The sequence below is a fragment of the Opisthorchis viverrini genome (genome assembly GCF_000715545.1).
Source record: "Opisthorchis viverrini unplaced genomic scaffold opera_v5_718, whole genome shotgun sequence".
NCBI lineage: Eukaryota > Metazoa > Platyhelminthes > Trematoda > Opisthorchiida > Opisthorchiidae > Opisthorchis > Opisthorchis viverrini.
The window spans coordinates 6,580-31,793 of record NW_008752389.1 but is presented as its reverse complement, the minus strand read 5'-3'; the positions used below and the strand labels follow the sequence as shown (position 1 = coordinate 31,793).

The 25,214-nt window shown below is 44.4% G+C and overlaps 1 protein-coding gene across 1 annotated transcript in view; it reads left to right on the top strand.

The window, feature by feature from the left end:
• The window catches only part of T265_12025 (hypothetical protein), a gene marked incomplete at both ends in the record, with an annotated part of 63,109 nt that extends 38,871 nt beyond the window's left edge, over positions 1–24,238 (top strand). Inside the window, 9 exons of the mRNA XM_009178920.1 lie at positions 7,259–7,564; positions 7,647–7,795; positions 8,187–8,444; positions 9,911–9,934; positions 17,416–17,532; positions 19,261–19,518; positions 20,783–21,004; positions 22,595–22,723; positions 23,415–24,238. Coding sequence (XP_009177184.1) covers positions 7,259–7,564; positions 7,647–7,795; positions 8,187–8,444; positions 9,911–9,934; positions 17,416–17,532; positions 19,261–19,518; positions 20,783–21,004; positions 22,595–22,723; positions 23,415–23,636 — 1,685 coding nt within the window. The remainder of the gene's footprint in view (positions 1–7,258; positions 7,565–7,646; positions 7,796–8,186; positions 8,445–9,910; positions 9,935–17,415; positions 17,533–19,260; positions 19,519–20,782; positions 21,005–22,594; positions 22,724–23,414) is intronic.
• Positions 24,239–25,214: the final 976 nt, after the last annotated feature.

Here is a 25,214-nt window from a genome sequence, read left to right as displayed (position 1 = left end):
CTTTGAAACTTTTGTGCTTTTGTATGTGCCATCGGATGGTTTTGTTGCCTGCGGTTTGCTTGAACGCCGCACCGCTATGCGCCCTTCAGAGAAACAAAACCTATAGGGTTAACCCAACTCTTCAGCTTCCCTGAAGAATCCTCTCATTCCCATTCATCTCTCTCCATCGTCATTTCCAGAATCACAAGAAAATAAGGCTTAGGGTTCAATGAGGCACAATCCACTTAAATAAAGCACGATAATAAGGCGAAGGGGAATAATTCAGACCCTACCACGAATGCCTCCAACACTCAATCAAACACTCCGGACAGGAACTGAACTCATGAGCGCCACTGACTTCGATTAGTTGCCATGTTCCCCAGTATATACCACAGAGCATAGAGAGGATCATGTGGATCCCATCCTGGAAGGTGGAAAGCATTGATAGCTCCCAAACTTCTCGCTTTCTTTTACGTCGTTACATTTTACCCACTCCTGATTTTGCGGCATGGAAAATAACACTACTTCCAGTAGGTGATAATTTGACATCTGTGGTATATGCTGTATCGGATACAGCCTTCAAATGAATAATTCTGCTCATCTCCTGCTCATAAGGCAGGAGATGGCTAGCCCTGAACAGTTAAATTCTGTGACACATCTCAACACATGAACTAAACTGAGCATTCAACCTGTTGTAATTGCGATAGCAAACTTCCTCTCAGGTTGGTTCACATCGTTGATTTTTCCATACCTCTAAACGTCAGTTGTGTGTATAACTTGTGTAGGCAAACGAACAAATTATATTTTAGGGTCGCCTCAACATCTGCTATGGTCACACTGCCTAGATGACACCAGAAGAACGTCTTTGTGTGCGGACTGAACTCAGTGGTAGACACTCGGCTTACGCGACTTGTGATGGTGAACATAGCTCCCCGAAACACAAAAACTTGTGGGCGATAATTGATTGTTGTGAAGTTGAAGTTTGTTGTGATCCCACGAGGTTTTTGTCAAAAGGGAGGTACCCTCGACAGCACATCGCAGCCCTGAGTAAGGTCATGGATTGGCGCAACTCATTAAAACTATTTTGAATCGCTATTTGTAACTTGGATGAAATCCATCAGGAAAAGATGTCTCACTGGCTTATTGAATTGAGTCGCGTATGCTGAGTTGCTGCGGGTTTCTCAAGTCGAGAAGCTGAAAAACCACTACCATACTCCCTACTCGAGGACATTCATTTCATTTGGAACAGAGGTGCCAGTGTAACTGGCTCATTATCACCGAAGATCCCACAAACCATGTTTATCCCTTTCATCCACTCAAATAGCTAAGCAAGGCAGGAATTAGACGTTCGAATGGATGACGCTACGAAGACCTTCATTCAGTCTCACATGGATGTATGAAAACGTTCTGAAATTAGCGTCTAAACAAAACTCCAGCGCGCCTGTGAGATCTGGTATCCCTTAACTGATGATCTCCGCAGACTAATCATTCAATCGCTGACACCAACTAAAATGGTCCAAACTTTCTATAGTGCCTCTGCTCTGCTCGGAACGATAGTGTGATGAAGTAATGGGAAATATTGGCATACCGAGCCGTACATGGTGAAAAATGCTTACTGTGTTGTGAAGTCAGTCGTGTCTGTAGTAAACTTCATCCGACACAACCAGTTTACGTCGTTCTTTTGATCTATTTGAACTTCTGTCGTTTGCCTAATTCGTGTGCTTTCAGTCGCTTCGCTTCGATATGGTTCCATCACGATTTATGGAGGTAAAATTGATAAGCCACTGTGCTTCTGGGGGGATATAGTGATGAACGCGTGTGTGGGTTAGTGCATGCAAATTGCAAATCGAATTTAGCTTGCCGGTACACAAGAGCACTCCGCAGTGAACACTAAACAAAACAGCCGAAGCCAGTCACTCAAGAGAATCTACCAAGATAGAAGGCAGCTCTCTATATGAATATCTCCGTAATATTTTACTCTTGTTGATCGGATCTTCAATTTAAAAGGCTCGAAACCTCTCGGTCTATCTAATCAGTTTTTTTTCTAATTTTTCTCCCTGGAATTTAGGAATGTCCTCCATATTGTAATCGTATACTTACTGTCGTTTATACGTGCGACGCCAGGCGAAAACTCATAGAAGAGCTCATGGTCCCTTGTCGATAAAAGATAAAACGAGGGTGTGGAGAAGTATCACCACAAGAACATTATGAATGGAACAATCTTGGTTCCGGCGATATCCCTCTTGATGGATACAGTCGCTTTAGTAGTATGGTTGAAAAAGGAAAGAACAGGGAAAGATCAAATGCAGAAAAATAAGTTTGTTATCTCATAGCTTGGAAAGTAATTATTGCATTACTGGTGCACAGGTAGCGCCAGTATGAAGTCACAGGTTGGCTAGGATAATTGCAGTGCACAGAGGTCTCGCTTCTGGGCACCAATGGGTGGGTCGAATATTAGAAAGGCTGATGGCCGCAGCGACAGCCAAAAGCTAACTCTTGAGTGCCTTTGAGTTCCGTACCTTCATTTAGTAGATAAGCCCGAATACAGCCCGTGTTTTGACAGAGTGATCTCTGCTAACCAGCCGCGCAAATACGGTACTGCTGATGGACTGATGGATGCGGTTGTTCCACCATGTAGGACAGCGCCTGGTCGTACAGCTGATGCAGCTTGTGTTGTAAGAGAAGACAAGAGGGTAAGCACCGATGGCAGCTGAAAAATCATATTTTATCCTACGTTAGCAGTATAAAACTGGTGTGACGATGGATAGGGTACGAAACGCTGGAGCCTAAAATGCTTGGTTCAGTGTGTCGTTTACCTTTCTCGTCGTAACCTGATCCAGATCTGTCTTACTTTTGTTTGGTGATCACTGATCTCATTGTGCTGTCTGAAATTCGCGGTGCACCTCAGACCAATCACGAACTTTATACTGTTCTATCTTGTGAATTCCACATTCCCGAGCAATTTCTGTTGTAGAGTATACAAAATCCTGTATCTAAGTCTGATCGCAACCGGAACGCGAGAGCTTCCCCTCGTGTAACAATGCAATGTGGCTCAAGTGACGCAAATGCCCCGAAAACCGCTTCATTTGAATGTCTCCCTAGGTTGCATACTCCATTGCCAATGAATAAGCAGAGATTATCTGTGTGGTTTTTCAGTCCAGATCAGTCCTTTTTGTACCTGTTTCTCAGGTACATATGTACGATACATTATCGATCTACCCAACCAGAATGCTTAGCGCCTTATCCTTTGAAGTGTCTGGCAAACTGCACATCTCAGTGTGGTGCGAAACTGCTTGTTTTTTTTCCGGACATGATTATTCGGAATATGCTGGTGGACCAATGTTACAAGCCCTTGCACTGAATAACCGGATTTAAATCCCTGGTGTGGATGTGCACCTAAAATAAGTCCGAGATCAACTGAATCTGCACTACCACATGTTATGGCGTTGAAACAGACGTTGTTCAATAGTTTGAAAAGTAAGCCAGGCGTCCATAAAATGTGCTCTGCGCCCTTAGATTGTAAGGCCCTGCCGTGAAACTGAGTCGGACCGAGTCAGGCTCTCCAAATAGCAGATGGTCTGTTCGAAACTTTCGACAATTCCCACAGGGAAACAGTTCTATCCTCCTGTGTTCATGTTGCGGATGAGGTAGTGCGTCATCAAGCAAGATGGGCTCTGCTTTTTGCTGCACTTCCTATAACTGTGGTGTCTAAAAGATGTCAGGTACTTGTTTGCGGTCAGTACGGCTCAGCAATCTGGCTTCTTCATACAAAGCGTGCATATAAGCTTTTGGCTTTCGACCATGCTATCTTCCGGCGTCCATCGAGCTAACCTCTCTGTCAACAGCGATATGCTCTCCGAACGCATATTTGGCAATGAACTAAATGCAAGTCTAGTTACAAATGCTTACTGAAAATGTCCACTCTTCACTGGCCAAGTCATATTCCTCGATTTTTTTTTAGAGAAAAGCTACTGCATAGAGCGAAACCCCAGTCAAAGTGGAAACGAAGGCTAATGACACGGTCACAGGGTATGAAAAGCCTTCATTGCACCACTCATTGAACTCGACTGGGAGCCAGACAACATTCCTAATCAATGAGTGGAGAATTTCTGATATGACAATGTATTGCAGTCAGTGTTGAACCCGGATCAGTTGGTAGCTAGTTGACCTACTCGAGCGAGATCCGCTTCCAGCCCTACCTCCTAGAACCTCATCTACCAGCTCCCACTTTTCTTATTTTGCTTTTCTTATCGCCCCGCTTCTTCTATGCTCATCTAACTCAACAACAGCACGAGTCTCTCCCTCACAACCTGGCACATCACTGAAGACGATTAACACGATCAAAATGGAATGTTTGTAGGCACGAAGTAAACAAAGACCACACCATACTAGTCACATGTCGGCTTAATCTCTCTACTTTTCACATGGCAAAAGACTACCTCGCGTGTGTTTTTGTTTTTTTCTCACGAATATTCGCTTTTAGTGTTGTTCATATATACACACACAGGACAGCACATTTGTCTTTTGATTTCATGTAACGCTCTTCCAACTCGTAGCGTGGTTTTCGAGGGTGTTGCGTTTTTTTCCACTATGTTGCGACAATCTCGTCAAGTCTGGTCCGTCTGCTTCGCTTGCAAAGTCAAACGTGAAGACGTTTGTTTCCCTCAAACGCCTTTAAAAGCTATTTCACCATAATAACAAGTAGAGGAAAAGTCGGAACATAGAAATCCCTCGTGAATGAGTGTGGTTTTAACAAACTGGAAAGATATTCCGTGGTTATTATGGGGTTTTTGAAGTTTCAGGTTGCAGTTTCATCCTGCCAATAAACGTAATGTCTTGAAGTTTCAATGAACTTGCTGAAATAGTGAGTTGTACACTCTATCATCCGGCTTCCGTTAGCTGATCAGTCGTGTGATTGAATTGTGTGCAGTGCGACTCATTCTTTCATCATGCAGCCCACGTCACATGGTCTTGTATCAACTAACTCCTTGAGATTCGGTGATAGTCACGTGAATATCAAGGGATAAAACATGAGTATCCAACTGCTCTTGACTTATTGCTAACCGGCTTCTTTTCGCGCCACCGTTATCCGCGAAACGCAAATCACCATGTGTAGATTTAGGGAATAGCATCCATTGTGAAAGAAGGCTGATTAGTTAGCTGCTCACTGACGCTCGAGCTATCCCAAGATAATCAAAACTAGACAAATTGCGCTTATTACAGCGGGTCGCCTTCCAGAATAAGATCCTCGTAACCTTCTCCTGCGCCTGGTTGGAGACATTGCAAGAAATAGCAGCTAATCAGTCAGTTCGTGCTGTCAGTTTCTTTTCAGATTATCTGGATGAGCATTTGGAAGTGTAGGTACTCGTAGTAATCAGCAGTACTTGCCTTTCCTTCTCTCTCGGCTTTCTCACTTTAGGGTTTTAAGTATATTTAACCAAACCTCATGTTTGAACGCCAGTAAAGTATCAATATCGACACTGAATTTGCTTTCTCTGTTGACGGGCAGGAAGAAGAGACAGTAGTAGTAAACCCAGCGTAAGCGACATGTCTCCTGAACACTTTCAAGCTGATTCCCATTAATGATAGTGTGAATAAATCTTGGTGATTTTCAATTGATATTTCGTCCTGTAAGTGAAATCATTCTATGTGTAAAGCCTACAAACACTGTGCAACTGTTCCATCCTTGGTGAGAGTCATCAGCAGTGGGCATCTCTTGAAACTCCAGGGAGTTTTAAACCCGCGACCTCCTGGCTAATGGTTTGATTGGCTGGCTGACCATTGGATTTTATGAGCTGCAGGAGATTGCTGACCACATGATCGCTTCCGAGTTTTGCGTCCTGATTACCACAGACTGAATCTTGTCTTAGTTCTAACCATATCAGCTTTCTTTTCCTCATGCTTCGTCGTTAATTTATCTGAGGGTTTTGTACACACTATAGGTAGCGTTTACCTCTTAGATCAGTAACCAATTGAACAAACCGTTTTCTCCACTAACCATTTCGTTTTCAGCTGTGACTTACTGGAATGGAGTCACTCTATCGCATTTCGTTTCAGTATCGATTGCTCAATGGCTAAACTTCTTGATCGACTCTAATTGTTCGGTGTTTCAGGCCTCAGTGTTTCTTGAACTGCTATGGCTATAAGAGCACCCTCTCAACGTGCTGCAACCTTAATCGGCGATTTTTTGCTCCTCCGTTCCAGATTATCTGGTAGCTGCCGACCAAGTCTACAATTTTTTCTATCCTACTGATCCCTGCGGCTTCCGTGTGGAACCACTTTTGCATCCTCGTTTTGAACAGATTGCTCCAGTACAAACACCTCAGTACGCGCACTACCCGCTGGGCGATAGTCAACCGATCAGCCTTGTTGAAACGTTAGTTCGACAGTCAAGGTTGTTTACTCCCATCGATTCCGACGCGGACGGTAACGTTACAAGCACCATCGCCAATCGGACGGAACGTAGTTGGGAAAAGGCAACAATGATTGCATTTGAAGCGTTGAAAGAAGGTTGGTTTTACTCCCTGCACCGTGAAACTATCCCTCTTACGGCTGGGACATTCTCGATTATCACTCTGCATCTTCTTTTTAGTTCGTCAACAGTGGTGGGGTCAGCAAAGAGTGGATTACAGTCTGCACTGTCCCCAGGCCGTTCAAAGTCTCCTGGCTCGAGCACGACCACCGATTTTTCACGCCAGCTACTGGGAGTCCAAAGATGTTCTATGTGTAAAGCCTACAAACACTGTGCAACTGTTCCATCCTTGGTGAGAGTCATCAGCAGTGGGCATCTCTTGAAACTCCAGGGAGTTTTAAACCCGCGACCTCCTGGCTAATGGTTTGATTGGCTGGCTGACCATTGGATTTTATGAGCTGCAGGAGATTGCTGACCACATGATCGCTTCCGAGTTTTGCGGCCTGATTACCACAGACTGAATCTTGTCTTAGTTCTAACCATATCAGCTTTCTTTTCCTCATGCTTCGTCGTTAATTTATCTGAGGGTTTTGTACACACTATAGGTAGCGTTTACCTCTTAGATCAGTAACCAATTGAACAAACCGTTTTCTCCACTAACCATTTCGTTTTCAGCTGTGACTTACTGGAATGGAGTCACTCTATCGCATTTCGTTTCAGTATCGATTGCTCAATGGCTAAACTTCTTGATCGACTCTAATTGTTCGGTGTTTCAGGCCTCAGTGTTTCTTGAACTGCTATGGCTATAAGAGCACCCTCTCAACGTGCTGCAACCTTAATCGGCGATTTTTTGCTCCTCCGTTCCAGATTATCTGGTAGCTGCCGACCAAGTCTACAATTTTTTCTATCCTACTGATCCCTGCGGCTTCCGTGTGGAACCACTTTTGCATCCTCGTTTTGAACAGATTGCTCCAGTACAAACACCTCAGTACGCGCACTACCCGCTGGGCGATAGTCAACCGATCAGCCTTGTTGAAACGTTAGTTCGACAGTCAAGGTTGTTTACTCCCATCGATTCCGACGCGGACGGTAACGTTACAAGCACCATCGCCAATCGGACGGAACGTAGTTGGGAAAAGGCAACAATGATTGCATTTGAAGCGTTGAAAGAAGGTTGGTTTTACTCCCTGCACCGTGAAACTATCCCTCTTACGGCTGGGACATTCTCGATTATCACTCTGCATCTTCTTTTTAGTTCGTCAACAGTGGTGGGGTCAGCAAAGAGTGGATTACAGTCTGCACTGTCCCCAGGCCGTTCAAAGTCTCCTGGCTCGAGCACGACCACCGATTTTTCACGCCAGCTACTGGGAGTCCAAAGATGTTGTCTCATTCGTGTTACGACAAGTGAGTCTGTTTTCCAACTCGTCTGCCTGTATCTATCAATGTCAGTCAGTTCCCATGAGAAGTATGTCCCTCCTGATAACTTCTCTCAAAGATAATTCCCTTTTTGAGAGGAAGTGTTTCGATGCAGCGTGGCCGTACAATGGTATCTGTGGAAGGACAATTTTGGAGAACAAAACACCTCATCGATACTGTGTTTCGTCTATGGTGGGGACATGCATAATAGCAGTCTCATAAATCTTCTGTTTAGTTGATGAAATTTTGATTACCCCTTTGGAGGGTGCAATATATGTCAGAATTTTCATGCAATGATTAATATAGATGCATTTTCCACTTGTGGTGCCCCCTTTCTAATCCACCATCTCCTTTCGTTGTTTATGCAACCACACAATAGGTTCTCGGAACACTTGGTTTGTGTCTCCCTGAGACATCCTACTCTTTGGAATTGGAAGATGAGATTCCGCTGACCAATGTAGCTGCTCACCTGTCATCTGCCCAAGTACAGCTAAGCAGGCACCAATCCGCAGCCGAGACAGATGTTTCGGTGATGAGCAGTTGGTGGAACCATCACTTCGGTACGAGGTCAGGCGACACAGATACCATTGGACCTCGTTCCAAAGTGAAACGGTTGAGAGGGTCAGAAGCGACAAAGGTAAGCATCATCTTCGGACCCGTTTTTTTTTCTCCGGTTACTGCCAAGGTAACTATGGTTTAATGCTACTTTCATGGCTCGTGAAAGTTGCATTGGCACCATTTTGGAAACAAAGTGTTTGGAGTTTCGCTTTTGGAACCATAGTTCTACGAACAGGTTCATTCGTTATGAAATTCAGATAATTACCTGTACCTCATGGTAACTCCCCTCTATGAAGCTAAGATGAAGCGCGGTTGTACCATCACTTTTAAAACCCTCTACTGTCGGTATGCAGCTTTAGTCTATTGTATCGCCATATATCAACGATTACTCGGGTAACTCCAAACACACCAAGGACGACTGTTAATTTTTTGCGCACAATGCTTTGGTGTTTCATGCTCTGACTGGTTGACGTCAACTCTACTGGTATGCAACGTTGTCTGGTGTCCTTTCTCATCTTGATGTGTTTCAAGTTCTCTTGGCTGGCGACCTTAGTAGTTTCGGATGAATGGTCTTCATGTGGCTTGTTAGTATAAATCCTGGAAGCAATGCACACGCACACACACCAGTGTTGCGCAAAACATGGAAATGAGTTCACTGTCATTCCGATAGTGTTTTAGATTTGCCGTCAACATGACCGTTTCTTGACCTGAACTATCACCAACTGGTATTTCTCAGTGTTTATGGTAGATTCCAATGACATCAGAATGACACATCTGCGTTTATATCGTGATTCCCGGAATGTCCGGCTGTTCTGTCCTAATCGAGTGTCCAGCTCTAACCCTCCGTCGTTATTCGTGAGTCTTCTGGCCAATTTACGCGTGCTCACTAAACATCGTCTCCGATTCGCTGTACGGTTACCTAACCCATGTGAATTGTTGTTAATCCGGTCGGCTGGCTTCAGAAAGCAAACACAATAGCTCGATGAGTATTAGATTCGGGCTCCAGGTTTAGTTGCTCAGTTTCTCTGGATGTCTATTCGATTTACGCTAATCGCCTGACGCGTTTTTCGTCATCATCGGTTGTGGTATCGTGGCTGATGTTGTAGTTAACGCAATCCTTTTATCATGTCACATAAATGCTCTTGAGTCGGCTGAATTTGACGGTATCGCTAATTTTGTGTTTCTTTCGGCAAAATCCACTGACGAATTTTACAAATTTATTGATCCGGTTACGCATACCTCGCACACAAACTTTCTTGGTGTGCTCCAGTTGAGTCTATGGATCCCGTGCCGATCCTGATATGTTTTGAGAAGGGGTTGTGAGACATTCTCCGTCAATTTTCACAGCACGTTACTTGTTTGCTAACTTACGAGAAGAGCACCAATACCAATCGTCTGGTAAACCTCAACGTTCCCGGCTGATAGCGATTTACCAAGTCTCTTCTCTTGTCACTGTTCTTGCAGACTCCAGGCTGACTTTTTGTTGCGTTCATTGCTTTTTTGGCATGTATAATTCTCTCTCATCACTCGTTTTTCTTTCTGTAGCATACTTGCATCCCAGCCAATCTGGTGAGCCTCACTAATCAAAGCTCTGTGTTGCTCATTTCGTGTCTTTTTATATGTTGTCATCGTTTTGTTGTTTGCCTGGGTTCTTGGCGTACTTGAACACTCGAGACAGTGTTAATTGTCATGGGTTTCCAGTTTTCCTTGACATATTAGGGTACCCTCCTCTCCTGCATACTTATTTTCTATGGGCCTATTACACTTTGGGGATTCTCCGTAAACAGTCTGCATGATTGCCGCTTTTCTGTCATGTAAAAAACGACCTTCAGATCTTATTCATAAACTCGGATTGACAGCTACATTCCGCAGGAGTAATTCACTGGAATCATAGAATGGCTATGTCAACATTTCTTGTTAAGTTCACTATGCGCGGAGATCAACGAACTAAACACCGTATTACGAGTGTCAAGTATTGTCGTGAAAAGCAAAGTTACATGGTTCTGGAACTTTACTGTGTACTTGGTTGTGATACAGATTGTGTTCGCTCGCGGATGTGGGTCTTTGAATCTCTGTCACTGGACTAGTCACTAGCTGGTTTCTTGCAGTCGATAGGCCAGTTTGTAGTTTTCGAGTACCCCTCTGCGCGAAACGATGAGAAGACCATTGTTCACTGTCGAACACGCAAAACATTCGGACGAATTGCGTTTATTCGGGTGGCTCTAATGGTATGCAAGCACCTTGGAGTAACTTGATTTCTCACAGACGACGGTACCAGTGACTTCAAAGATTCCACTTACAGTGGCAAGGTTTCTTATTCGAACGACAACTTAGTATTATGCTACTTACCACCTTGTAACACCTGTTAGAAAATTACTGCTGCAAACCTATCAGAACTTGTTTGTACGTGTGATGAAGTTTCAGGTTTTCGACCCACCTGTGTCTGAACTTTTGCTGTGCTGAATCCTAAGACAGCAGTTCTGTGCTCTAAACGAACACAAGTACTGTATTATGCACAACGCCAGTGACTTTGGTGCGTAACCTCCCCGCAAAAAATGTGCATATGCTCTATTCACAGGATCAGCACCCAGTTGCCCCATTCGAACTATATAGTCGCCTAAGCTGTCTTTTTCAACATACATTGCTGTCATCAGCCGATGACTGCGTCACACATACTCATGACACTGCCTCGTACGATATCTTCTTTATCATCCTTGTCAGTGCGTGTTTTTATCGACCTATCTGGGTAGTTGGGAACGCGATTAACCACTGTCCCGTGTGGGTTAGCTTACTTTTATCCCGCTCTTGTATCCTGCTGCTGTTGCTTTTACTGGCATTTGCTTTTTGCCCTCTGTGTGTGTCAGCGCTCTGATAGTTCAGCGGGCCCCACTAATGCCCCATAGAAAGCGTTTTCGTGACCTATTCGCATGTGTTATCTCTCCTCTTTGCGGCGATATTTTGACGCTGATTATCTTGGTCTGCACCATTGATTCTTCCACGTTGCAGTAGACAGGAACGTTCCATCAAAACCGTCATCATGCCATCATCGTGGTTATCACTAAGAAACAACGAAGAACGGGTACTTCACTGCTATACAACCATGTCTATTTACTTATCAAAGCTTTATAACGCAAAGCACAAAAAGTAAGACAGCGAATGGACTTGAGGTTGGCCTTTGACAGACGCCCGAGGCGCCTGCACTTCCAACTCTCAGTTAGACAATATGCATAGAAATTAAGTGTGAACGCCACCGACGCCGGTTATTCATCGCCTCTCTCATTGCCTCCAGTCTAGCACAAACAGGCGCGTGAATCTCATTGTGGAAAGCTATCAGCACCGCCAGTACTCAGGCTTTTCGTAACCTTCATTACGTTCTGCCTTGACTTATTCTATTCGCCTTTAGGTCTCCGTCATTCAAACTTGGGCACGTAAAACTAACTTCTTCTAGGCAGACGGTAACTTGATATACGTAACACATGGTCTGCAATCGTAGAAGCGTTCCTTTAGTGACATATCTTCTACTTTATAACGAACCGTTTTCTGATCACTTTCTTGTGAATTCGCTGGTTCCAGCTACGGTTCTGAGAAGCCGGTGATGAAAGACCTGAAGACACCACACACGCTTTAACTGCAGTCGTTAAGCCTCGCAGCCGTACAGCAATGTATTCTGATATACACGTAAGTTCACACCCAGCGATCTACCCTTCTGAAGCCACGGTCGGCACACACTGGAAGACGGAATTCTGCTATGTGAGATTCACGTGTTGACTTCGTATACCACGCCAACCTCAGAGCTAATGCAACTTCCTTAATGCGTATGGTCTCCCACTTTCAGTGTCTCCTTGAATTGTTAGACGCATGTCCAAAGACTACGTCCCACAGCATGGCTTTGTGGGTGTGGAGCACGTGGCGAATGACTGGAAGACTTTGGTCAAGTTTAACTTTACGCCTGCACTCCCTCCACTTTCCCAAAAATGACAATATCGTCTGTATATCCTCGGTCGATAAGGCTATCATTCAGTGAGATCTGTAGATTTAGGTGTTCAAGAAAGGGCAACACTCAGTGATTGGTCCACGTCAGTAGCTGGTAGCGATTTGGTCTATCTGCGTTGAAAATTGGCCCGCATGCGAGGGAGGGAACCTGTTCTCGAGCGACTTCAGTATTTTCGGAGGTTGGTATCGTGCAGAGCCTGGAGCCTCAATGATGCTAAGCCTACCTACGTTCACATTAACACTATTAATATGTTAGTATATCAATACCTGATCTCTTAGCCCGCCGCAATTTGAACGCATGAGGTGTTTTTGTACTGTCATTTGTTGGGCGTAAACGGATACAATGAAGCGATTATCGGCGCGTTTGTGAGATTTTCGCGTAGAGGTTTGCTGAACTAGTCGCGCAGAAGCGACCGTCAACAGTCAATCATTCAAGCGGAAATTCTTCAGCTTGATAGCTTAAAACATTACAAACATTAGCAGAACAAGCCGCGGTAGTACCTAGTTCGTCAGAGATCCAAAACCGGAAGCGAGAAGAAACCGGTGCGGAGTTCAGTTCAACGAACTTACGTGAGTGTTGAATGCTCACTTGAGAGATATAGCACACATCAATAGAGGGCAAACTCAACGCACAAGTAACGGCATCCTGTTGTCCAGCTTGTTTCAGAGTGATCTTTGATGACTTTCCTATAGAGTTGTCATCCGGGTACGACTAATGATTTCGAAATGTGTACGGTCTTGGCGGCCGAGTTAGACGTAGGCATTCCAGCTGACGGCAGTGCCCGATGTACTGAATGGTCAGCTCCTAAAAGTCGACCCTCGAAAATGTTGCTAGCTGCGGGGAAAAACAGTGAGTGCGAAAGAGCGGGAACGTGGGCGCCAACAGTAGTCTCTTTCCGCTTATCCGCTATGCTGTGTGCAGCAGGTGAGGCTGGCGAAACGGTCAGGAGTGGTTCCATTCACATGATCAGTCGATGAATTCTCAACATCCACATTCATCGGATTTTAGTAGTAGGCCAAAAATCGTTTTCATTCCGTCTCAATATCAGGTTTTTACCCTTCTTTTTAAGTGACACAGTGGTTATCACACCAAATTCTTCATTGATCTTGGCTATATTCCGCATTTGTAATTATAATTCACGGTACGTACAAGGAACACAGCAACCTAATATCATCAAGGTCAGCTGCGTCAATACTCAGTTGGGTTATGGTCACGTCGTTGTTTGGGGGTTGTCCAGAATGAGGGGTTCAAAAGGACGTTTGGCTGTACGTATTCTGGCTGCATGTGTCTCATTGGGGTATTGTCAAGTTGTGAATAGCCAGTAACCTGTCGATTAAATGTGCACTTATAGATTTTTGCTTTTGACGTCGAGTGATCCATTATTTGTTCTCCGTAACGATTTCATTAACCCTGCTTGAAGTCACAATCGTAGGTGCAGTAGCACAACTCGAGATTGATCAGTAATTAAGGCTCGAACTTATTGGCAGAAAAGTCCGTGGTTCGAACCCAACCATGGCATCTCAACTGTTCTTGGCTAGGTTTTGGCAACCTGGCAGTATCCTAGCCGTCGTACCGCCTTTGGGTGACATGACATCTATGTACCGACCGGGTGTTACAGCTACACGATTCGATTCCATCCGGTATCAGACTGACTTTCAAAGATAAGATCAAAGAGAAAGTCTGGATTATCCCCTCCTGTGGTAAATGTAACTTTCTTCAACGTCCAGTTTGTCGCACGTGACTTGCCGAAATTTTCGCACTTCGTCGCTTTTATTTCTGAGGGTTTGTAGTTACTGGACATTCCAATCTACGCCGCTCAATCACGTGCGGTACCTAACTGTGCGCGTGGGAGATTGCCCAAATTACTTTCAAAGTGCGAGCAACCTCCTGTTTTCAAGTATACATCGCATCCTGTTTATAACTAACCAAACTTTCATGCTTATATTTTGAAAGATTTCTGTTGTAGATACTTATGTTGCACATGTGTTTTTTAATCTCGGCGTTTTTGGCGCAGCCAAAATTTTCAGCCAGAATTTTCAGCTTAATTTGGAAACCTGGAGTTCGTAATTGGTTTTTCACTTTGAGAGAATAACCATATCGCTGAGCAGAGCTAGAAACCTCCTTCATTTTTTGTAGATCGGGTTTAGATTAGACTAAGCTAATTATCACTTTGATCTGTACAACAGCAGTCACTCTTGGCACCGTTATTTCCCCAGCGCTTCGGAATTTCGATCTGATGACGATGGTCACAGTAAGTCACTTGTGGCACCGTCGCAAGTTTAGTCGGCCAGTACCTCTGAGCTAAGACAGTTCTGGTAAGCTTACATTATCTGCGGACGGACTGCTTTAGGTTACAGCAGAAATGTGAAAACAAGACAGACGAAGCTGCTAACCACAGTCGAGGGTGCGGAGCTTGAGTTGAAGACTGAAGATCCTGTAAGTTTGGATATTTCTACTCTGGAACGACAGCCACAAATTAGGCACAAGTTCAGCGACATGATAGTGATGCACCGTTACCGTCAGTTTTTGTCAACTTGACCGGACGACAAAAGATGATTCTGTGAGAAAAGTGTAGTTTGATTTTGCAAGGTTATTTCTAGGGACTAGTTGGCTTTTAAGTTACCGTATATTGAGTTATCCTAGCTTCTCACGTCATCTCAGTCTGCATTGCAACTGTGTGATATATTCTCAACTGTTGCGCGCGAGAATTGATCGTGTCAAGTCAGCAAGACCTTGTTATTATCACAGGATGGTGTTGGTCGTCGATTTTTCTCTGAGCAATTTTGTTGCGAACGTTTCATCAGTTGTCGAACTGATATGATCAGCGTGTTATGAGTGAAGGCGAATGGGTGCTTCGTGTCAATGGCTCATGCGGCGAGTGCTGCTATTGCCTTGTTGCTTGTTATTGACTTGCTGATTGTTGTTCACCTGCCTACACATCGAGCTTGTTTTTGGTCCATTGATCTTATGGCCGTTTCTAACTGTGTTACCTTCGAGGCGCAGGTTCTTCTCTGTCGTGCAGTACAGCAGCATTTTGAGTGAAAGCGACATTTTTACTGGACGATAAACTGGCGCCTAAAGACCGAGGGCATTGCTTCCATGTGGTATCTCCTCATGGGAGCGAAACTCCTCAACTCGGGGAGCAGAAAACTTCTCCAGGCTGTTTTCTAAAAAGCGTTTCTCTATGGAGTAATTTCAGGAGGAAACATATCGTACTACAAGAACTCCCTTGATGAAGAAGTACTGGTTTTATTATATATACATATATATATATATATATATATATATAATTTAAGCAAGGTGTATCTCCCTGCGGTATTCATTCCTTATTAGAAATCCCTCACAGAGGGTCACGATATCCTTCCCCGTCGACCACAGTTTCGTATGAAATAGCCTTCCTGTTCCCGAAAAAATTCTAACCTTTAAAAGCCCTTTTCCCAGGGCTTCCTTTAGTTGTGCAGATTATAGTACACCTGAGCGCGTATCATATATTCACCTAGGGGAGCATCCGCTTTCATCGCATCTTAAGTGCTTTGTCCGTCTGGAAGGAGGTAACATGCTCGCTATCAGGCTTTGGGTTACAGTCACTGACGGTTGTTCTGGGGTCGTTTATTTCAAGAGATGTCCCGTACGATTTCTACTGATGAACGATGGTTGGTCCGCAGAGCTCGGGGCCCAACGTTAATACAAGGGATGAGGCAACATGAACACAAAATCACGTATCATTCACATATGATACGTCGATCTAACATTAACGTGGCGAAGTCAGGAATCGGTTTCTATAGCATTGTTACGTATTTCTGTGTTTATTTTAAGGAACGTCTCGGAGAGAGCTGGTTTAAAGAAGCTCTCTGAGTTCCGGTCATGCAGGAATCTCCATTGGGAAACGGACTCTTTGTCATCTCTTGCAGATCTTTCCGAGGACTCCATCCCACCTGAATTTTTATTGAACACATCGTGTCCTCCCGTTTTTCTCTTTAGCACCGCTTTTTTCGTGTGCACTCTTCCAGCTTGGCCATGTTCCCACCGTCTATAGTGCCTTTTTCTTGAACCATCGAATTCACTGATCAGCTTGCTACTACATTCCCAATCTTATATTCACCTTTTTCATCCTTCTTTCACAGTCATCTGCGGATAGTGACCAATGTGATACTTCACTAACCCAACACACCAGGGTGCGTGCGTATCATTTAAGACTTATTTGGTGGGCTTGTCTAACTTCTCAGCTCGTGCGATTCCATTCGGTTCGGCCGTTTCTCCTTGCAGCCTTCAGTGACTGTATTTGAACGATTATTTTCTAGCCAACTCATCAGTTGTTCGGGTAGTTCCGTTCGCCACTGTTGACCGAATTGGCAGTTTTCCCGTTCGTCCTTACAGCGCGGGTGAATTTCGCCCCCTTGGTTTCCATTCGTTAGCGCCCGAGCCATCTGGTCTGGTCCGTCAGCGTTTTTCTATATTCCTATAGGTTCGTAAAACTGAATGAATGCCTTTTCTTTATTTTTTGTCACTCCCAGAGCTTAGTAACGGCTTACTATAAGTTCATCCTCTATCCAGTCTGGGTCTATCGACTCTTCGGCTTCGTGTCGAACTTCTATTTGGTAATATTTGATAATTTCCATAGGGGGTGCTCGTTTATTTTGTCTCACACATTCTATCGGATAACATCGTTTGACACACTAAGTTGGTGCCTCTAGTCCCATAGCTGTGATACTAAAAATTCACCTTAGTCTTAACATCAGTCGGGTGTGGCCGGTCCCGTTACAAACTGGCAGATGCCAATTTCCAGCTTCTTTCTTCATCTGCTTCCAATCTCCTGCTTGTATTTCGGTACTTCCTTTCTTTCCACATATGAGTTCCGAATTTCAACCTGACTACGCACTCATCCGTTTTGTCTCTCTTATCTATATCTTCGCCTCTATATCCGTGCTGAGGATAGTCTCCTGTCGCCGATATTTCCAAAGGGAAGTGTTGTTGTGACTCTGTAGAAGCCTTTTTAGGCCGTGTGAGACTTCTCCATTCACGTTTATCTTTGTGTTCTACCTCTTCTTCTTTCGAGAGTGTAAAATCCAATCACCGCGCAAATGATGTCGTCGTCTTGGAAGGTCAACCACAAATAATAACTGCCCGGTTTGTGTTTGGACTATTGGATCTGCTCTCAATGTCGAACGAAAAAGTGAGTCCGTTCATTCTTTGACATTTATCCCAACTCGTTCACCTGATTTTGGCACTACAAAGTATCTCTTCACTCTGATAAGCAAAGTTGGTCCACGTGTAAGATGTAGCCTCGAGAAACCAGCTGAAAATATTTGCCTTAGGCATTTTCCATAGAGAGCGTTAACTCGATCCCTTAACCATTCGTATATTACAAGAGTAGTGTGTGCCTGTCATGTCCTTTTAAAGCGCTCGTAACCACTAAAGATTACGTAGTGAACGAATTTCCTTGCAGCGTTTCTATAGCCGACAAACGAAGGGCGAAGATGGGGGGACAAATAGTGTGACAGCAAAGGGCACGCTAACTGTGGGATGATGTGATTCTGGAGTTGATGCTAGGGTACATTTGTTTGCTTCTGTTGTCCAGAATCGCTGATCAATTTTTGGCATAATCGGACGAAATTCTAAGCGGTGAAAGACAGCAGCATGCACGTTTGCTTCCGTGTTAACTTTTGGTTTTATTGACGTCATTCGATTTGCTACACAGTAAGCCCCTCATGCGATCCTCTTTTATAGCAAGGTTGCTTGTGATCATGCCAATTCCTGTCGAATGGCACCGTGTAGATGTTAAAATGAGTTATACTGTAATTCAGTGCAGCTATGGGTATTCTGTTCTCATGACACATGATAGGACCGATCCTCAGCTTTTGCATGCTATGTATAATATTGATGACCGATCAGTGTCGCCTTTGTGGACTGCTGTCCTTCAAGCTTGTTCACCTGATTGCCAGCTTGCCTTAAATGACAAATGCACTGATGACCTGAGGGCTGTTCAGTGCGGCATTCAAACTCTAGTACTATTTACTGACCTTACTATCCTGTACGCTCCATTGCCTCTGGTTATACTTTTTTGAAGTGATGAGTTCGGGGAAACTATTCGCCTTCTCACTGCTCCTTTGGGCATATCTCCTAAAAGACTTGCTCTCGATAGTTTTGACCACTCATAAGAGCATCCACCTTGAACGGACAACTAAATCTGGTATTCTCAGAGAACAAATCAGCTGACGAATTCCTTTGTGGAATGCACGAATCTCCGAAGCCCAGGTCACGTTCGTTAACTTGAGACACCTACCTTGTCAAAATGGTGTATTCCTGAATCTCAAGGGACATGTGTATCAAGCTACACTTTTGGCTGTTTGTATGGTTATCAGACTTGGCCTTTCTCATCAGCAGAACTAAGACGTCTTCAGGTATTCAACAATCGTCACAGAACCATAGTTCGTGTGGTTTGTTTGTCGGCAAATCCGTAAAAAGGCAATTATAAATAGAGTCTTCAGTTGTACAACGGGCACACTCATTGGTTGGGGCATGTGTTGTGAATGCCGAACAATCGTTTGCCGAAGAGAGTGCTGTTTTCCATGCCCAACTCAGATTGGTGGAAGTAGAGAGGTTGCCAACCCTTGACCTGACAGAGGGATAGGAGGGAGATAACGATATGTTTGGATGCTGTTGGTGCTACTCGTCTTGTCAGTTTTTATCCAGATTGCCTGAATGAGTGCTTGGAGATGAGGGTACCTCGGAGTAATTGTAGTAAGCCAGCACTAAGTCCCTTCCCCATCCACCTTTATTCTTTTCTTCACAATAAGGCTTTCATTATATATATATATATATATATCATTATATCTGCTTTATTCTATTTGGTTGCATGCCTGAAACAACAACTACTTCTTACGCCCCTATCCGTTGTCAGATCTCTATTCAAATCCGTTCGTACGGCGGATCTTGGACATCCATCGGTACAGAGGTCACAGACTCTTCTGGTCGAATTCGGTTCCGCGTGCCCGATCAGCGCCTCTTCGGCATCGGTCTACATCCCATTCTTCTCACTCCGGAATCGGATCCGGACCATCCTGTACACCTGACTTTAGCTGTGCTGCCTCCAAAAACGGAAGCAGTTGTTTTCAGCGTAGACGGCAGCTTTGCGGCGAGTATTTCAATTATGGGGAAAGTACGTTTTTGTCTGTCTTCAGTTTCCGGAGGAACCTGAGGGGCCTAATAAGCTTTTTTGGGCAAAATGCAATGAATAGCAGTGCGAGTTTAATGTGATTAAATTTCACAAGGTCAAAACACTAAAAACGCCTGAGTAATGCTGGTGGTCCGTCGCTAAACACCTGTTGAAAACGTGGGTACAATGAATTCAATATATGGTGACAAAACCAATCTATCGGTAACTGAATCCCGTGTCCTTAAGTTTCAAATGTGACTGACTGACTGGTTCGGTTGTCTGGCTTCCTTTTTTTGATTGCTAGGTGACATCGCTTTAATATATTATTTTCTGAAGCCCTGGTCAAACTTAGGGACGTCTTCGTGGCGTACACATGGGAGGCTTACATGAATTCCAGTTGCATATCGCGTTCAGGTTATTCATCAATTGGCTGTGCCACATAAAGGCCGCCTCATGTTTCAGTTGGATTCAGCTTGGATTCATGTGAGGCTCTGGTAAAAACAAATTTGTGTGTTTGTCGAATTTCCTGCGATTTGAGTTCAAGTAGAACCTAAGGTTGACGGAAGTTCGGGGATCGCGCCCACTTGTGGATAAGTTTACGCCAGTCCTACGAGTAGTTCCTTCCCTCAATCTATTCTTTTATTTGTCGATACCCTAATGTTTGTTTATTCTCCCATCAGAAATTCCACTTGACGTGCAAAAGTAACGGTTTGATACTGACCGAGGGTGTCGATGTTGCCTATTATCTTAGTGCGTATCTTACCTGAAGATCGATGTCGATACTGATCCGCTTCCCTACCTGGTTCTGTTCTTACATCTGAGGATTACCTCACGCGCTAAGCGCGTGCACTGAATTGATCCGGGGCAGTGTTAGAATCCGTTAGTAGACTAGATCGTAATTCGCTAACCGAGAGTGTCGACCTAGTTTGAAGAGAGTGAAACGCTGCTGGTCTCGTTAGATGCGTTTTCCAAAGGTATTGCAGAGATCATTAGTGTTTAACTACTATTTAGTTGCAAGTAGTTGAATAAATATTCTGGTATTGGACATCATGGAATTTGTGTACCTCAGGGAAATCAACCGGTCCTCCAAAAATGCCATGCTGCCAAATCGAGAAAGTGTACATGCGGCGAACTACCATTTATATTGAACCTTCCAGGTGTATTCTGAATGACATACCACCGCAACTCTAATTATATGCTAATCATGTACCTTGCTTTAATAGCAGCCTGCTTTCTGGTGTAGCTTCATTTTGATCCGGTTTTACAGGATCCGAAAATACGTCCAGGTTCGATTGACGTTGCGCGACACTGGCAAAGTCTTGGTTACCTTCTCATATACCTGTCCGCGCGTCCAGACATGCAACAACGCCGTGTTACCAGTTGGTTGATGAGTCACAATTTTCCTCAGGGGATTTCCCTTTTTGTCGAGGGAATTTCAACCGACCCACTGAGGCAGAAAGCTCAGCTATTGAAAACAGTTTGTGACCACGTACGTCTCTTCTCATCCTAATTTGGCTTTTCCTCATTTTTCGCTGTTTCGTTCCTTGCACATCGATTTTATTCCAACTGGTTCGCGCATTTACTGTGTTCGCATTTGATTCTACAACTGCTATAATCCCGTGGAGTCCCATGGGGTACATCAGAATTTCGGAGCGAAAACCTTACAGTATAAGCTAGAGACTTATGGATTTTGGTTTCTTAACTCTTGGTACATTCACCCTCAACCCAAAACAAGCTATGATTCCGACAATGTGGTATTCTCATTGCTCTGGGTTTTCACGCATGCCAACCCTTCGTACAGTAATCTAGCAGGAAAAACCTTCTGACCATCTTTCGTTTGTAGAGCAGTGATTATTATCAGGTGGTGCTTATTTGCTGACGGACGTTTTTGGATTTGTTTACAAGTTCCTCATCCTATTCCCCTGAGCTTCAAGCTGAGGTACTATAGAGGTAATCTTCATTTTGTTCCACGCAATAGGGTCTACCTAGTAAACAATTATGACTCCCAAATTTTGTCAACAAAAAGTGCAAGTGGAATGCTTGCTTAAACAATCACAAGGAAATGGCAGTGATAGGTGAAACTCTAGGATATAACATTGAAAAAATGGATCTTCCTGTTTCCTTCTGTCGGAGCAAAACTGTCGCTTTTCAGCTAAAACAAAGAGAGCTAATATTGTAACTGTTGAAGGAGAATTTGGAGGTAACCTTGCTAACACTGAATCATCATAGAATGCAATCTCGTTTCGTACTAATGGATTTAGCATCTTTCCTGGAATGCTCAGTTTTCTGCGAATCCCCTCGCAATAAGTAGTACCTCCGAGACGAAAGCACTTTTTTGGATTTTGTGAGTAGTGCACCATCATCTGCATCCAAATCACCTTCTGACTATCACACCTATCAGTGCGCTTCACCACTGTGATACAGCATAGCAGCCCCGTCGTATTTGGCTAGCAACTCAGCGACCTCATGGAAATAGATGATGGGTCGATCCCATTACGGTAAGTGAACAGTTAACTTATTGTGGTTAGGGTACCGTGATACGAAGGTGGGAGTGCAGATCCATGACCTGCATAACATCCTCGTCGTTCTCTTTACCATCAGTCATCGTAATAAGAAAGGATGTGATGGGAATCTCGGTGAAACGTTCAAGGGATCCAAAGATGTCTGTACCTTTGAACCGCATTGAAATGTATTACCCGAACACTGATGAAACAACCTTGTACGAAGTTTCTAAGACAGGCTGTCGGCGACTAATTTGGAGATGTCGTTGCATGGATTTGAACTTGGGGTCGTCGAAGTTGTAGTCCAGTGTCAACCACTGAGCTATTCAGGCACTAACAGCACACTTGTCAATGGAAACAATGCCTTGTCCTATAGAACCTCTAGTCACGAAGGACCACTTGCTCAGCTGAACAGTGGTCACCCTATACTTGAGTTTGTCGTTTCATCCTCTATCCTCCCCAAATCGCTCACAAGGAAACATTTCGTTTGGAACACAAATTGCTGTGCTGGGGATGTGTTCAGTGTATGTAGCACACATCTTATCCGCCTTTATCTGTTCTTTTAATCTTCGACATAGGCCCAGTTAAAGATCCACTGTGCATATGGTTCTGGAAAAGACGTCAATCTATATCGGTCTCTAGGAGTCGCACCTCAGAACATTTTTGTTGTCGGTCGTGCTTCGCGGGGTCAAGCACACTACTCTACGGTAAGTGTTAGTGCCCTCACACTGGTGTATCCTTGGACGTTCTTGCAACTACATTAACCTTCTGCTTAACTCCTGTTCATATTATATATATATATATATATATATAGTCGTTCAGCTATAACGTCCTTTCGGTGTCTAGCTGTGATGCCACCCAAAGAAAGCACATGAGCTGGGATAATGCCAGGTTGCCTAAGCCTAGACAGGGGAAGTCGAGAGGTAGAGGTTGGGTTCGAACCACGGACGTTCCGGTCAGTAATTTTGCGCTCCAGCCACTTGAGCCATCTCGCCCCATTCGTATTCATGACAAAGCCATAGAACGGCAAAATAATCATTCCTTGTTGTAGATGGTACTATGAGCCGAACCAATCGGTTGTCCAGAGGAATAGTAAAATATTGGTCGTTGTATAAATGAACGCCAACACCGTCTCCCCAAATATAGATGCAAACCCCACCAACACGGCTATAAGATATGGGTACATCAATTTGTATGGGTTGACTTGATATTAAAACACCATGTAAATCCATCGTTCGGTCATGAGCTCATGTTCAGTTTAACACCAATTTTTGTATTAGGCTACTAGTCATAGCCTTCCTTCTACAACAGTATTCTGATTTGTTTTTGTCCTCAAAATGCCGAATGAGAATTTTACCCATGTTCTGAGTGCAATTGCTCTCATTTTCGTTTGTTTAGCTCTTGACCTCTGGTTACACAGCTCATTTGGCCGCCCTGCTATCCGGTCACCCTGCATCCCGACAAGCATCCAGCTGCATCAGCATTTCGCCGCACTTTCTAACCTATGAGTTATCCACCCCTGCCAGCACCGTTCGCACATGTCCAGCGCAACCAGTCGTTCCTTCACGGTCTCCGTTGAATTCCGGGAAGCGTTTCTCATTCAGCTCGGGTACAACCTAGCTTGCTTTAAGATCCCACATACACGCCGTGTACAGCTTGTCAAACTCCTCTTCCGTCGTTGTAAGCCTGCACGCTCCGCGCTAGAGCATTTCATTCCAATTTTATACCGAAAGATTCCATTCGATTCGCTGTCCTATCCGTTCTATTTTCAGGTCCTGCCGTACCTGCGATTATTTCACACACACACATTTATTTACGTACATTTTTTGACTAAATCCAGTCGCCACATGCCCTCTCTTCCAACTGTCACGTCACATTCTCTCGTCATTCTATGTGTAATTCCTACAAATCTCCGCGTCTATCTCACCGCCCATATCACCAACGCAAACGACAGCCATGCTCAGTTGTCTTCCACCTTTGAGCATTTGTGATGATTGGTTAGTGTTCATTTTCTTTGCTGGATTTCATCTTCTGTGATTCATAATGTAATGACTTGCGTATGCATTTGCCTACAGATAGTTGTCGTCGTTGTTACAGTCCAGCTGTCAGCCCAGCTATATTTCTGTCCGCTCGTCCAACGTCCTGGAAATTATCCCTCTGTTCCCGTAGACTACTATCATCTGAGCAAATATAGATGGCTGTGAAGTCTTGTCTCTCACCAGACTTATGTCCTTTCTCTTGCGTGCATCTTGTTACACTGCTCTGCGTTCAACTATACTCCCTTTTTTTCTTAGTATGCAATCCCTAGAAAGCCTTAAGGGCTTACCCATGCTTTTGACGGGGACGTCCCAGAAGCCATTTAGCGAACTCGAGTCGGGACCCGTCGATTAGAAAATCGCACTTTACTTTCTTTTGTCTGACAAAACATTTCATACAGGCCGAAAACAAGGATTTAGGACGAAATCTATCCGTAATGCAATTCCCCATCACTGCCAGGGCGAGATGGCCCAAGTGGTTAGAGCGCGAATTTACTGACCGGAAGGTCCGTGGTTCGAATCCGACCTCCGACACTCGACTTCCCCTGTCTAGGCTTGGGCAACCTGGCAGTATCCCAGCCCTCATGTTTCCTTCGGGTGGCATGACAGCTAGGTACCGGAAGGGTGCTACAGCTGAACGCTTTTTGAACGCCACTGAAATCGGTTGATCTTCCTTTGGATGAACTCCAGGAGGGAGGCCCAATAATTCCACACATCTACGGAGTCTTTGAAAATAGTTTCCATATATATGTTTACTGTTTTCGTCGGTTCGTCTTGATCCTGAATTGTGGATACTGGTGAGTTACGTTGAAATTTTATGAACCTTCCACAGCAACTCGAAATCCCCGTTCACTGTGGGGAACTCCGGTTTGATGCTGCTGGTTATCTGTTTTTCCTCATCCCCGAACCACATATTTCCGCCCCGTCGGGCTTATCGCGATAACAATTGGTCGTAAACAGTTTGTGGTCGTGGTTGGGTCGGAATTCGCACCTAGATGTGCCGGTAGCTTGTTTGCGTATCTCTACGTGCCTCTGTTGCAGCCTTATTAGCAGAGTCGCCGTAATGCCATCAGTCCATAGACTGGATCAAAGGAAACTCGCCATTCTTATCTGGCTAATTCTCGAAACCGTGCCTTTCCTGACGCCTTAGGGAATGTTTTAG